The sequence below is a fragment of the Phocoena sinus genome, chromosome 19 (assembly GCF_008692025.1).
Source record: "Phocoena sinus isolate mPhoSin1 chromosome 19, mPhoSin1.pri, whole genome shotgun sequence".
In the NCBI taxonomy this organism is placed as follows: domain Eukaryota; kingdom Metazoa; phylum Chordata; class Mammalia; order Artiodactyla; family Phocoenidae; genus Phocoena; species Phocoena sinus.
In genome coordinates this window covers 15,866,037-15,880,755 of record NC_045781.1, presented here as the reverse complement: position 1 = coordinate 15,880,755, position 14,719 = coordinate 15,866,037, and the positions used below count along the sequence as shown (strand labels likewise).

Here is a 14,719-nt window from a genome sequence, read left to right as displayed (position 1 = left end):
TCTGTTCTTCTCTCAGACAGGACAGCGTTAAAGAAGCCACTGATTCGGGTGCTCCGACTCACTCAGGCCGGGGGGAGGGAGGGGTACGGAGTGCGGGGCGAGCCTGTGGCGGCAGAGGCCAGCGTGACGTTGCACCAGCCTGAGGCGCGCCGTGCGTTCTCTCGGGGAAGTTGTCCCTGGATCCTGGGACCCTGGCAGGGGCGGGCTGCACAGCCTCCCCGGAAGGGAGGTGTGGAGAATGACCTGTGCTCGCACACAGGCTTCTTGGTGGCGGCAGCAGCAGCCTTAGCGTTTCATGCCCGTCTCTGGGGTCCGCGCTGTTAGCTGCGGCTCACACCCGTCTCTGGAGCTCCTTTAAACAGCACTCCTAATCCCCTCTCCTTTTGGGAGGTCTGAGGTCTTCTGCCAGCGTTAAGCAGGTGTTCTGTAGGAGTAGTTCCACGTGTAGATGTATTTTTGATGTATCTGTGTGGAGGAAGGTGATCTCCACGTCTTACTCTTCCGCCATCTTCCCCTTCTCCCCACATATCACTTTGATGAAAATAAAAATGTAAACAGTTCATCCTCAAGGTGGCGTTGGCAGCGTCCGAGGTCCGGCGGTACCGGAGCCCCTGCCTACCATACTGTCTTGATTACTGTAGCTTTGTAGTATAGTCTGAAGTCAGGGAGCCTGATTGCTCCAGCTCCGTTTTTCTTTCTCAAGATTGCTTTGGCTATTCGGGGTCTTTTGTATTTCCATACAAATTGTGAAAGTTTTTGTTCTATTTCTGTGAAAAATGCCAGTGGTAGTTTGATAGGGATTGCATTGAATCTGTAGATTGCTTTGGGTAGTATAGTCATTTTCACAATGTTGATTCTTCCAATCCGAGAACATGGTATATCTCTCCATCTGTTTGTATCGTCTTTAATTTCTTTCATCAGTGTCTTATAGTTTTCTGCATACAGGTCTTTTGTTTCCTTAGGTAGGTTTATTCCTGGGTATTTTATTCTTTTTGTTGCAGTGGTAAATGGGAGTGATTCCTTAATTTCTCTTTCAGATTTTTCATCATTAGCATATAGGAATGCAAGAGATTTCTGTGGATTAATTTTGTATCCTGCTACTTTACCAAATTCATTGATTAGCTCTAATAGTTTTCTGGTAGCATCTTTAGGATTCTCTATGTATAGTATCATGTCATCTGCAAACAGTGACAGATTTACTTCTTCTTTTCTGATTTGGATTCCTTTTATTTCTTTTTCTTCTCTGATTGCTGTGGCTAAAACTTCCAGAACAATGTTGAATAATAGTGGTGAGAGTGGGCAACCTTGTCTTGTTCCTGATCTTAGTGGAAATGGTTTCAGTTTTTCAGCATTGAGGACAATGTTGGCTGTGGGTTTGTCATATATGGCCTTTATTATGTTGAGATAAGTTCCCTCTATGCCTACTTTCTGGAGGGTTTTTCTCATAAAAAGGTGTTGAATTTTGTCAAAAGCTTTTTCTGCATCTATTGAGATGATCATATGGTTTTTATTCTTCAATTTGTTAATACGGTGTATCTCATTGATTGATTTGCATATATTGAAGAATCCTTGCATTCCTGGGATAAACCCCACTTGATCATGGTGTATGATCCTTTTAATGTGCTGTTGGATTCTGTTGCTAGTATTTTGTTGAGGATTTTTGCATCTATGTTCATCAGTGATATTGGCCTGTAGTTTTCTTTCTTTGTGACATCCTTGCCTGGTTTTGGTATAAGGGTGATGGTGGCTTTGTAGAATGAGTTTGGGAGTGTTCCTCCCTCTGCTACATTTTGGAAGAGTCTGAGAAGGATAGGTGTTAGCTCTTCTCTAAATGTTTGATGGAATTTGCCTGTGAAGCCATCTGGTCCTGGGTTTTTGTTTGTTGGAAGATTTTTTTTTTTTTTTTTTTTTTTTCCGGTACACGGGCCTCTCACTGTTGTGGCCTCTCCCGTTGCGGAGCACAGGCTCCAGACGCGCAGGCTCAGCAGCCATGCGTCACGGGCCCAGCCGCTCCGCGGCACGTGGGATCTTCCCAGACCGGGGCACGAACCCGTGTCCCCTGCATCGGCAGGCGGACTCTCAACCACTGCGCCACCAGGGAAGCCCTGTTGGAAGATTTTTAATCGCAGTTTCAATTTCAGTGCTGGTGATTGATCTGTTCATATTTTCTATTTCTCCCTGGTTCAGTCATGGAGGGTTGTGCTTTTCTAAGAATTTGTCCGTTTCTTCCAGGGTTGTCCATTTTAGTGGCATATAGTTGCTTGTAGTAATCTCTCATGATCCTTTGTATTTCTGCAGTGTCATTTGTCACTTCTCCTTTTTCATTTCTAATACTGTTGATTTGAGTCTTCTCCCTTTTTTTCTTGATGCGTCTGGCTAATGGTTTATCAATTTTGTTTATCTTCTCAAAGAACCAGCTTTTAGTTTTATTGATCTTTGCTATTGTTTCCTTCTTTTCTTTTCCATTTATTTCTGACCTGATCTTTATGATTTCTTTCCTTCTGCTAACTTTGGGGTTTTGTGTTCTTCTTCTTCTTTCTCTAATTGCTTTAGGTGTAAGGTTAGGTTGTTTATTTGAGATGTTTCTTGTTTCTTAAGGTAGGATTGTATTGCTATAAACTTCCCTCTTAGAACTGCTTTTTCTGCATCCCATAGGTTTTGGGTCGTCGTGTTTTCATTGTCATTTATTTCTAGGTATTTTTTAATTTCCTCTTTGATTTCTTCAGTGATCTCTTGGTTATTAAGTAATATTCTTTTGTATACATTTTCTTTATCCAGTCATCCATCAATGAACACTTAGGTTGCTTGCATGTTTGCAGGGAACATTGGGGTGCAGATATCTTTTCCAGTTAGCGTTTTATTTCCTTCAGATAAATACCCAGAAGTGGCTTTGCTGCCAAAGAGAGGTGGGGGGTGTGGCCAAGAAGAGTGAAAATCAGTCACTGGCGACTTTGCTGTGCTTCCCCTTTCACTCTTAGATGCTGCCAGGGTCCCTGAAGACAGAAGACACATGAGGAAACAGGTAAAAACTATTTTGTTCTCTTTTGCATTCGACAAGCAAGTAGGGAGCCGCTGCCATGTGCCAGGCACAATTCTAGGGGCTGGGAGCACAGTGGGACTCCCCTCCCTTCCTCTTGCCTGTGTGACAACAGGTAGTAATCCCCAGTCTTTGAGCATCTCCCTTGCCAGGCCTGGCAATTCTTCTGAGAGCAGGAGGCATCACTGGGTGCCCAGGAGGGAAGAATGGACTCAAGGAGGCCGGCTCTGAGGTTCTGCAAGGCTCTAAACAGGCTCTTGTTGAGCAGACCACGGGTCCAGAGCCTTTGTGCCCAATGCCGACTGTTCCCAGCGTTCCATGCCCCATCCTGCCTCAGCTGCCTTCCAAGCGCAGGCCTGGGGCCCACTTCTCGTGCTCCAGAGACTACCTGGAGTTCCGTGGGGTAAGCATGCAGCCCTGCTCTGAGAAGCACCCCTCTTCCACTGGTCTTGGCATTCTCCAGCCGGTCCCCAATGAGGGTGTGACTGGTGGCTGCTGGCAGAGGGGGTACCCTGGCCCAGCTACTGGAGGCTAGTCTTTGCCACGGGGAATGGAATCTGGCCCTGGCCATAGCCCTTGTGGAGACCCAGAGGGAGCCCAAAGTGCATCCCTCAGAACACTGACCCTGCAGCCCTGCCAAGTTTCTCATGGAAAACGTAAAATTGTTCCCATGGCTAAAGAAGTATGTGTCGTGTGCTCTACTCTAGCCCCCATGCTGGGAGATGCATGATACACATAGAGCTGGTTAAAGAGTTTGAAAAGGCCTGCACTAAAGACTCCTATTTCACTTTTTAAAATCCAGCTTCTCTCAAACAGATGTGACCTTGAGGACTTTTTTCTCTGTAACACTATTAGCACCTGCAGGGCTATATGAGCTCTGTGTGGAGAGTCTGCCCTAATCCATGCCCAGGCCAGACCAGCACGGCTGCCATGCCTGGGGACAGACCCCCTTCCTACTTTCAGCCAGCGGCCTAGCTTTCCCCACACCGGTCCTGGACACCCAACGGTCCTTTAGCATAAGCCGCGCAGCCAGAGGAGATGAACAGCCAGCCGGAGGGGCTTGGGGAGGGGACGCCGATGTGTGGGAACTGTTGGCTGGGCAGGCGGGACAGACGCAGGTCTGTGCTGAGACAGGAGACACACTCTGTTGGCATGTCCTGCTGACTCCCCAGGGACACGCATTCAGGGCACGACCATGTAAATTGGGACTTAAATTTAACTCTATGTAAATGTAACTCTATGTAAAAGTCCAGTGAGGTGGCGGTCCAGCTCACCGCACGTGCACCCACACATAGAGGTGGGCAGTGGTTGCACCTCGGCAGCCCTTGGACTAGCTCTAGCCCACAGACAGGTTTCGTTTGACCAGCACCGTGTTTGTTTTTTTCAAAGAAGGTCATTTCACGTGAAACTCTGGCTTCTTGCTTCTTTTAAAAGAGTAGAAGATCAGGCAGTGCTGAGCCCACGTTCCCACTTGACTGGAATTGAGACAGTCATAGCCTTTACTCAAGACGTGTCCCCACCTGGTTGATTTGCTTCCTAACCAGCCCATGGGGGCATCTGAGTGGGGCCCTTGGACCACATTCTCCTAAGTCCTTTTAGACCCTTCTAAATGCTCTCCTGGCATCATACTTAATGATTGGTTTCAGAGTTATTTTTTTTTCCTGGTCTTTAAAATCAAGTTTTGGCCATGTTTCTCCCCTATGTGAAACCCTTCACTAGTTGACCCAAGGTAAGCTCCAGGTCACCTAGGGCCTGGCATTTGAGGTGCTCAATAGTTTGGTGCCACTCAAAGCCTGAGAGCTGGGCAGCAAGTTTATACAATTTTGGATGGATGGATGGAAGAAAGGAAGGAGTGCTGGGAAGAGAGAGGCTAGCCTTACATGGTTCTCAGGCTGATGGGAGAGGCACAGCATATCCAGAAAAAGACCCTGTGAGCTTCCAGAATTCCATATCCTGCCATGCAACCAGACAAGGTCTTCTCAGAATCAGGGAGAAGGGATTGGAGCTCAGTGGGTGAGCAAGAAAAGCTGTCTGGAAGATGTAAGTGACCAGATGGCTTAAAGACAAACTCTTCCTGGCCCAGGCTCCCGCCTAGACACAGCACCATGCATCTCCTCGGTCCCTTGCTTCTGCTTCTCGGTAAGGATGGTGGCCTAGGCAGATACTTGGGTCTGGGATGACTGTGGGAGCTGGAGGAGGAGGAGGAAAGATGGGGGCAGAGAAGAGTAAATGTGGGGCAGGGTGGTGACAGTCAGTGTATATGTGTGTGCGTGTGTATACTTCTCTCTTTGTGTATCTGCCTCCCCCCCACCACCACCCCGCCTCTTCAGAGGAAATTCTTTAGAATGCTCTCATTGTCCTTCAGTAATGCTTTCTGTTCGCTCTGGTGGGTTCCAGAATACTTGGCTTTCTCTGACTCAGCCCAGTGGACGTTTGAACATCCCAAGATCCTCTACGCCTGGGATGGAGCCTGCGTCTGGATTCCCTGCCACTACCGTATCCTAAACATGCACTTGCTAGATAACCTGACCGTGTACCACAATTATAAGTACGACAACTCCACCAAGAGCTACCAAGGGACCATCCTCTATACGAACCTAAAAATCGGGGATGTTCCTCGTCGTCCGGGGAGGGTACAGTTCCTGGGAAACAACAGATACAACTGCACGCTCCTCATCAATCCTGTGAAAGTCAATGACAGCGGTCAGCTGGGGCTGAGGATGATGTCTAGGGAGAGCAAATGGATGGAGCCCATAGGCCTCAACATCTCTGGTAAGGCCCTGAGGATGGGTTTCTTTGTCTCGGCAATGAGGAAGGTGGGAAGCTCCTGACTCCTGGGACAGCTCACAAACCAGGTCGCCTGCAGAGGCCAGACGGGGATGCCAGTGAGCGACCGGGGTGCCACAGGACAGTGGCGCCCGTGGCAGACTGGAGCATATGGGCACTCATCCCTCCTTGAGCATCTCCCCTGGCTTTTCCAGAGATGGAAATCTGAATTTTCAAGTGAAATCTCCCAATGTATTAATGTGGGGGGATTCATTCTAATTAGGCCTTCGTGGCTACACGACACACAGATAGGGTGTGAACCAAACACAGGTCTGGGGCCTCCACCCGAGGGAGTGTGCTCGCTCCATTCCACGGCCTGTTTATTCGGTGGGTGGTTCTAAGCAGCCCTGTGTTTGGGGTGAGAGATGCAGCTTCAGACGCTGCAATCTGAGGGCGGCCCAGCCTCGGGGAGAGCAGGGACTGGCTGCACACAGGCCTCTCCGCTAAAGGAATCCCCTCCAGGAGCACTGTGTGGGAGGTCTCCGATACTGAGGCCTCTGAGCCAGGTTTGTCCTCCAAGCTAAACGTGTTGAACTAAACGCGTAAAATCAGCTGAGGAGTGCCGGGGGAGTGGTCTGGAAAACATTTAGAAAGCAAACACCAGGGGGTGTGAACGAAGTAACTATAAAACAAAAAACACAGTTTCTAAGGAGGATCAGCTTTCACAAGACCTTTCAGAGGGTGTTTGGGCCGAGCAGAGAAAGGCAGGCCCGGAGAGGGGTGGACAGGACCGGCCGGGGATTCCTGATGGGTTCTTTGCGGCAGGGCATCTAAAGCTGGTCCAGGCTCCCAGGCCTCCAGCGTGGCCCCTGCTCTTTTGCAGAGACGGCTCCTCCACCCCACATTGAGCTCCCTCCAGACATCCGGGAGCTCCGCGACGTCACTGTCACCTGCTCGCTGAATTTCGCCTGCTTTGAGTACCAGGTTCATCTGCAGTGGTCCCTGGAGGAGCCTGCGGTCACCTCCACCTCCCTGTCCACCAAGACTGTCTCCACCCAGAGCACTCTCACGTTCCAGCCGCAGTGGACTCACCACGGCAAGAACCTGACCTGCCAGCTCTGGGACCCCACGCAACAGCAGTTACTCTCTGAGGAAACGGTGTGGCTGGATGTGAAGCGTGAGTCTCCCCATTGCGTCTGTGGGAGGGCCGAGGGTCCTGTCATCCCTTCACCCCCGCAGAGGGTAACAGGAGCCCACACAGACGGGAGCGTGATGGGTCTGTGGGCACCCGCTGTCGGGAATGGTCCAGGCAGAGCCGCGGCCCCTCCTCCACCATTCCCGTCGTCAGCTCTGGTGTTTCAGGGGACACCTGATTCAGAATAAAATAATCTATCCTCAAACCATGACCCGATTTGGGGATCACCTGGTTAAGGTTTTTTTGTTCCCCTGGGGGGCGGGATGAAGAATTTTTTCACATCATTTTTTTGTGCCTCATTCATTCATTCAATAAATATTTGTTGTGAACCTAACTAGGCTTTACTATGGCTGCTGGGGATAGAGCAGTGAGCAAAGTTCTTGCCCACGTGGAACTAGCATTGAAGTCAGGGAGACGAAGGGTAGATAGGTGAAAAGGGAAATAGAGAACATATGTGTAGGTGGTGCTAAGTGTATCACAAAAAAATAAAGCTGGGCTAGGACAGAGGGAGTGAGGGATGGAGGCTGAACTTGAGCTGAGACTTGGGTGAAGGGAGGGCCTGAGGCAGGCATATCTCTGTGAGAAGAGCGCTCCAGGGAGAGGAGAGAGCAAGTCCAAGGCCTTGAGGTAGGAACTTGGTGTGTCTGCCTCAGAGCAAGGAGCCAGCAAGCTTGGCACCGCGTCCAAGGGGCCCAGTGGTAGGAAAGGAAGGCCGAGAGGGACCGGGACACTAGATCTCGTGGGCTGCAGCGAGGGTTTTGGGATTTTTCTCTAAGTGTGGAATCCACTGAACGGTTTCAAGCAGGAGAGTCGTAAGGTCTGATGGACAGCCCTGGGAATGCTGCTGGCTGCTGGTGGAGACCAGACCTTCGGGGTCTGGGGTGTGGGGAGCAGAGAACCGAGTTGGGAGGCTGTGACGGTCAGTCACCTGGCGCTTGGACCAGCCCACCCTTGTTAACAAGGGTGACAGTGAGTGGCTACACACCCTTGCCCGCTCTGTCTAGGCCGCTGATTTATCAGAATAAAAGGCCTGCAACTTGTCGGCACTTCACACCCTCTGAGAATCCCCATCCCCCCCCTCACTGTTCCCTCCACTTCTCCAGACGCGCCGAAGTTGAAGATCCAGGTCAGTCCCAGAGAAGCCACTGTGACAGAGGGAGAGTCTGTGACCATGACGTGCCAGGTTGTCAGCAGCAACCCACGGCACCAGAATGTGTCCTGGCTCAGGGACGGGGCCCTGCTGGTGGGGGAGGAGACGCCCACGCTCACTCTGCCCGAGGTGACCAGGAAGATGAGTGGGCAGTACCAGTGCAAGGCCCACAACGATGTGGGCTCCGAAAAGTCGGAAGCAGTGGACCTCCAAGTGCACCGTGAGCCTCCTGGGAGCTGGGGAAGGGCCAGGCCGGGGGTCAGCAGGGGCGCCTTCCAGGCCCACGGGAGGGGAGCCCCAGAGGCCTCTGCTCACCACCACCCCCAGCCCCCCGGCCTCGGCCTCTTCTTCCAGATGCTCCAGAACCTTCCAGGGTTCAGATCTTCTCCTCGCCAACGAAGGAAGGAAATAAAGTAGAGCTGACTTGTATATCACTGGCCAATCCTCCTCCAACGAATTACACCTGGTACTACAATGGGCTAGAAATGCCCGGAAAGACGGACAGGACCTTCCAGATCCCAGAGGTCCTCCTCAGTCATGCTGGGGCGTACTCCTGCTTGGCGGAAAATAATCTTGGTCCTGGACAAGTTGGCCAGGAAGCTGACTTGGAAGTCCAGTGTGAGTAGCCGCAGAGCTACCGGAGGGAGGAGGTGGCTCCGGGGGCAGGAGGAGGGTAGACGTGCCCGCGAAGGGACAGCAAGCAGAAACCAGGGGCTCCCGGCAGATAAGCTTCTTGGGGCAAGTGTTGTGTTCACAGTTGTGTCCTTAGCACCAGACAGGGCCTGGCTCGTGGGAGGTGCTCAGTAGATGCTTGTTGACTTGAATGAATGGCAAGATGCCAGGGTCCCACGAGGGACGCGGAGACTCGGCGTCACTCGGCAGTGGCTGAGTCCCTGAAGGGGTCTTGAAATTTTCGAGGAGAACTGGGGCAAAATGCTTCATTACCTCTTGGTTGTCAGACCCTGTTTAACACAGTGAGTCTTGGCACTGAGGGGAGCCCAGGACAAAGAGAATCCCTAGGTTTGATCCTTGGACACTGGGATGTCATAGTCGGGGCCAGATACTCTGATGTGGATGCCCAAATCCTGAAATCTGGACACCGGATATGTGGTAAGAGCAGCAGCAGAAGCGGCATGTGTTGTGTGTTTACCACACGCCACAGGGCTCTAACAGCATCCTCTCACTCCATCCTCCAGTGATTCCACGAGGTTAGCTACTCACAGGACCCCATTTGACAGATGAGTCAACTGAGGCCTGCAGCCCATGGTCACACAACTCCAAGCGGCAGGATCTGGCACTCTGGATCCAGAGCTATGCTTTTCTTTTACTTTTTTAAATTAACTCCCTTACTGTAGTGACCCGGCCCCGTGCCTCAGACCCGTGCAGAGACCCACAAAGAGTGGCCCCTGCCTTGCACGGCACCACACATACTCCGCCCAGAGCTGTGCTCTTAACCACTGCACCATCCTGTCTCAAACGACAACCAGGCCAAATGGCCAGGGCAGGGTTTCTGTTCTCAGAGGCAAGAGGGAAGCACAAGCCCTCCCTCAGCTAATAGAGGAACTGTGTGAATGCAGGCCACAGGAAGGGGGAAGAGGAAGCAGGAAGGAACAGGTCTTATGGGCATCTGACTTTTCTTGACCCACCTCTCTGGTTTTCTTCCAGATCCCCCCAAGGAGGTAACCACAGTGATTCGAAACCCCACACCGATTCGAGAAGGAGACAGTGTGATCCTGTCCTGTACCTACAATTCCAGTAATCCCAGAGTTACCCGATATAAATGGGATCACCTAGGCTTCCAGGACCAGCTATCATCCGCTGTGCTGACGATTCAAAAAGTTGCCTGGGACACAGGGCCAGTCAAATGCGCAGCCTGTAACCGGTGGTGTTTGTGGTCTCCCCCTGTCAACCTGGATGTCCAGTGTGAGTGCCCTGGGCCGGGGGAGCTGGTGGGTGGCCCAGTTGGGGTGCGGGGCTCTAAGGGTGAGGAGACCGAAGCCTGAACCACAGTCCTCACAGAGAATTGAGGGATGAGAGTCAGGCCTCAGGGCCAAGGGGAGAGGAATTCTCGGGAACAGGGAGAGGGGAAGAGACCCAAGAGACCAGCCTGAGGTCCTTGCTCTCCAGACGCCCCCAAAGATGTCAGTGTCCAGGTCACTCCCCGCAATGAGATTCGCTCTGGGCTCTCGGTCTTCCTCCAATGTGACTTCTTAAGTAGCCGCCCCACGGATGTCCACTTCTTCTGGAAGAAAAATGGAATCTTTCTGGAGGAAGGAAAGAAACTGAGCTTTGACGCCATCTCTCCAGAAGATGCTGGAGTTTACCACTGCTTGGTCAACAATTCCATAGGACAGACCTCGTCTAAGGCCTGGGATCTCCAAGTGCTGTGTGAGTGGCTGGAGCTGGAGGCTGGGAGCAGAGATGGGCAGGTGCCTGGCTCCCCGGATCCTGACTTTGCTTCTACTTACAGATGCACCCAGGAGCCTGCATGTGTCCATCAGCCCGAAAGACAGAGTGGTGGAGGGGAAGAAAGCAGTCCTGACGTGTGAGAGTGATGCCAACCCTCCCACCTCCCACTACGCATGGTTTGACTGGAATAACCAAGACCTCCGCCATTATGATCAGACGCTGAGATTGGACCCTGTGACACTGCAGCACTCAGGCGCCTATTGGTGCCAGGGGACCAACAGGCTGGGCCGGGGCCAGTCGCCGCCCACCACCCTCACTGTCTACTGTAAGGGCCCTTCTCCGGCCCTGGCCACTCCTGCGGCGTGCGTCCCGCACCTCCTCCCGGCTCCTGCACGGAGGGTGGGGAGTGGGCAGCCTGTGCGCTCAGAGGCGCCCCTTCTCCACACACAGCTCCCCTGTCTTCCCTCCTCCCCCATCAGTCTCTCGCCACCCCAGGGGGATTCAGGCTGCCCCTACCTTCCAAACATCCTGAGCTCCTCCTGGCTCCCTCTCTCTGCCTCTCTCTCTCTGTCTCACCCTTGATAGGCTGCTTGTTTCTACCTTTTGAGATTGTAGTGGTTTGGGTTTTTTTTTTAAAGACAAGTACATGGTAAAAACAGCATGAAAGGGTAAATAGTGGAAGGACAGATACGTCTCCTTTCTTGCTCCCCAAGAACTCTACCCCCTCCCTCCCTTGAGGCTTTCACTGTTGGCAGCTGGATATGGCCCCTCACGGAGATTTTTCTATACGTGCACCATAGGCCTATAGAGATTTATGTCCATACACCCTTCTTTGTTACTCAGACGGTGGGAGAGCTCACACGTTGCCCTGAACTTCCCTTTCTTCCATGTAATAACAGCACTTGGAGATTGTTCTCTATCTGTGCATATACAGGGTGTCTGAAGAGTCTGGAAAAACACGGGGGAAAATATTTAATTTATTTATTGTGTTTTTTTCAGGTTAATGATTGGAGCCATGGCTTTAAATTTAGAGGACTGTCACTGGCAAAGCTGGTGCTAAAGGGAGCCAGCCTGAGGGTGTCATTTGGAAAAGTTACACATTGTATAAAAACATATACAATGTGTATACTGTATATACAATATACACATTGTATATGTCCCCAGGGAGTCCCCTGGGTCTCCCCTCTGCAGGCACCCTGGGGACCTGACTCTTTTGCTGAGGGGGCACTGCGGTCCCGTGTACGGATGTCGAATAACTCTGTGCCCACTGCCCTCCTCAAGGCTGGGTGCCGTCTCCTGCTCTGGGCACACCTGCGAAGAGAATTGTAGGCTAGGTTCCTACATGAACCGGCTGGCTCAAAGGACAAGTGATTTTAAGCACGGCCGAGCTGCCCTCTGAAGAGGCGGCACCATTTATGAGGGTTACGTGCTCTGTGTGTGCCCGAGTCTGTCACGTGGCAGGAGCTCCTCTTGAAAAAGAGCTGCCCTTCCCTCCTAATGAGACGTCCAGAGGGCAGGGCTGGCTTCTCCCTCTTTCTCTGCACCACACCCCCTGGGCAAGGAGGAGATGTCGCACAGGCCAGAAGGACCGTGGCTGTGCAGAGGGAAGCCAAGGATGCCTCCCAGGCAACGATCACAGGGCAGAGCTGGCCTGCTAGCCGACTGAGGCAGTGTCATCGACTGACGTACCTCCTTTCTCTATCAGATAGCTCAGCCACCATCATCAGGCGAGTGGCCTTGGGAGTGGGGTTCTGCCTGGCCATCTTCCTCCTGGCAATCTGGGGAGTCAAGCTTCAGAGGAGGTGAGTTCCTCCCACTGCCCACCACCTTTGCTCCCCCTCCGCCCAACCCAGGGAACGACCCCGGTTACTCAGTCCTGCAGCCCCCGGCATGCCGAGTCCACAGGGTCCTCTTCCCAGGCCCTTCATCCTCCCTGAGCAGGTCTTTATTTCTCAGCTGGAAGAGGATTCAGAGACAGCAGGGGCTTCAGGAAAGTTCCAGTGGACAGAGCTTCTTTGTGAGGAATGTAAAGGTAGGATGGGAGAAAGATGGAATGCAGGGCAGAGCTTCGAGTCAAGAAAGAAACAAAGTGGAAAATCAACTATGTGTCAAATTAAAAAAAAAAAAAGAAAGTGGAGTGATAAAGAGTGATAAAGAGTAGAGAGGCAGGGGAGCTAGGGTGGGGAGAGGAGTGGTAAGGGCCGAAACCTTGTCCTCCTCTCAGGCTCGAAGGATCCCCCAAGCTGAAGCACCCCACTCCCTGGGGTGCTACAATCCAGTGATGGAAGATGCCGTCAGCTACGCTGCCTTGCGCTTTCCTCTTGGCGAGATTGATGCACCGAGACCTGGGTACTGAGGGCACCAGGGGGGTGACACCTGCACCCTGGGATGGATGTGGGGGGCAGAGCTCGTGTCTCGCCTGCCCTGTTTGTGCCAGGCCCGTGCTTCTTCTCCTCATTCCTGCTCTGTAACAATCCCCCTGGTAACGGTCTCGGGAATTGGATCTGTCCCTACAAACCAGGAGCACGCAGAGCCAGAGTCGGTCTCTATCACCAAGGCTGGGACTTTGCAATACATACATACATACATCCACTCATTTGACACATCAGCCCCTGCTGTGTGCACTAGGCATGATACAAGGGGCTGAGAGGCTGGGGGTGCTCTTAGGGTCTAGGGGAGTTGGAAGAAGGAGCAGATTTCGTGCAAAAGCCTTCATTTGTGGTCATCTCTCTGCCTTCCCTCTCAGAGATGCAGGGCCCTCAGAGATGCGGGGACTTTCCCCAAACAGGGACGACACGGTCACTTACTCTGTGGTGCAGAAGCGTCACGCGGTAAGAGGGCAGGGCTATGGAAGGTGGGGAAGTGACGGGACCTGGCCTCGGCTGTGAGTCCCAGAGCCCGGGTGGGCTCGGTGCTGGCAGAGGCTGGGCAGTGGGGAGGGCTGCCCAGACCCTGGTGAGGTCAGACCCAGGGCAGGCACCTCCCAGTCTGAGGCCGGCTGCAGCCAGTTTCCAGACAAGAGGACTCCTGCTCGCGCTCTTGGACCCCCAGGCGGAGCTGAGGAGAGAAGGGACAGGGAAAGCGGGCTGTGGGAGGCTGGTGAGTGTGAGGCCACGCTCACCACCATGCGGCTTTCGCAGGACGACTATGAGAACGTGACTCCAGAGGTCCTAGAAGACGAGGGGATACATTACTCGGAGATGGTCCATTTTGGGTTTGGGGAGCGGCCGCTGGCCCAGGAAGGAGTGGAATACGTGACCCTCAAGCAATGATGGGCCAAACCAGCTGAGGTGGCGGTGCCAGGGGCCGCAGGGGCCAGTTCCAGAGGCTGGAACTTTCTCAGCCTCTGCTGTTCAGCTGCGAAATCACACACACACACACGCACGCACACACGCGCACGCACACACACACACGCACGCACGCGCACACACACATGCACACGCACGCACACGCACGCACACACGAGCATGCACGCACGCACACACACATGCATGCACGCACACACGGTCACAGTTACTGCAACCCCAGTTGGTGCAGAGAACTTTGTACATGGTCCAGAGACAGTCTTCCTTCTTAGCACTGGTAACCCCGACCCTCCAAAGGGTCTGTCCCTGGTCCTTTCCCACTCCCCTTCTCACCCAGAAATTCATCTAAATACCTATCCTGAGCTGTACAAATCCCCCTGCCCCTTCCCAGCCATCTGCCACCACCTACCCACTCCCAAACCCCACTCCCCAGCTGGCTATGTCTCTGTGGGGATCAGCTGGTCATTATTTGTATTGTTCTCTCTCCCCACCCCTTTGACACCTCACCCCTGCTCTGATAACTCCACTCACTAAGCTTATGCGTAATTTTTGACTCCAGGGCAAAGCCCAGGGAAAGAGGAACAAAAACGAGGTAGAGGCCCTGCCCTGGGCTGGTTTCTTCTCTAAGAGGCCGTCCACGGGGAGGGTTATGCTGCTGTGCCTCCTTTCCTCAAGGGTCTCATGGTCTGAGACATACACTGATGTGGACAAACGTGTAACAGACACAGAGCTACACAATAAACATGGCTCAGATGCCACGTCAAAGAGCCAGTGAATGATTTCCAGTGTGCAGAGTCTGAGTAGGGACAGGGAGATGGGGCAGGTGTCCTGGGGCTTGGGGAGAGGGGAAAGGTGAC

The 14,719-nt window shown here is 52.7% G+C and overlaps 1 protein-coding gene and 1 long non-coding RNA gene across 3 annotated transcripts in view; one reads left to right on the top strand and one right to left on the bottom strand.

Moving 5' to 3' along the window:
* Nucleotides 1-2,955: 2,955 nt before the first annotated feature.
* On the top strand, nucleotides 2,956-14,639 carry CD22 (CD22 molecule). Of its 2 annotated transcripts, none has more exons than XM_032614449.1 (14): nucleotides 2,956-3,022; nucleotides 5,121-5,176; nucleotides 5,435-5,809; nucleotides 6,687-6,980; nucleotides 8,102-8,368; nucleotides 8,503-8,766; nucleotides 9,814-10,071; nucleotides 10,276-10,536; nucleotides 10,619-10,882; nucleotides 12,263-12,359; nucleotides 12,514-12,589; nucleotides 12,782-12,906; nucleotides 13,304-13,388; nucleotides 13,698-14,639. In XM_032614449.1, exons 2-14 carry the CDS (start codon nucleotides 5,143-5,145, stop codon nucleotides 13,827-13,829), a joined length of 2,532 nt encoding a protein of 843 aa, XP_032470340.1. In that variant the 5' UTR covers nucleotides 2,956-3,022; nucleotides 5,121-5,142; the 3' UTR covers nucleotides 13,830-14,639. The 2 variants fall into 2 exon arrangements, with proteins under 2 accessions (XP_032470340.1, XP_032470339.1); XM_032614448.1 differs by lacking the exon at nucleotides 2,956-3,022 and adding an exon at nucleotides 3,234-3,440.
* LOC116744656 overlaps nucleotides 13,403-14,719 on the bottom strand; it is a 52,510-nt gene continuing 51,193 nt past the window's right edge. Inside the window, exon 3 of the long non-coding RNA XR_004347118.1 lies at nucleotides 13,403-13,614. This is a non-coding gene — a long non-coding RNA (uncharacterized LOC116744656). The remainder of the gene's footprint in view (nucleotides 13,615-14,719) is intronic.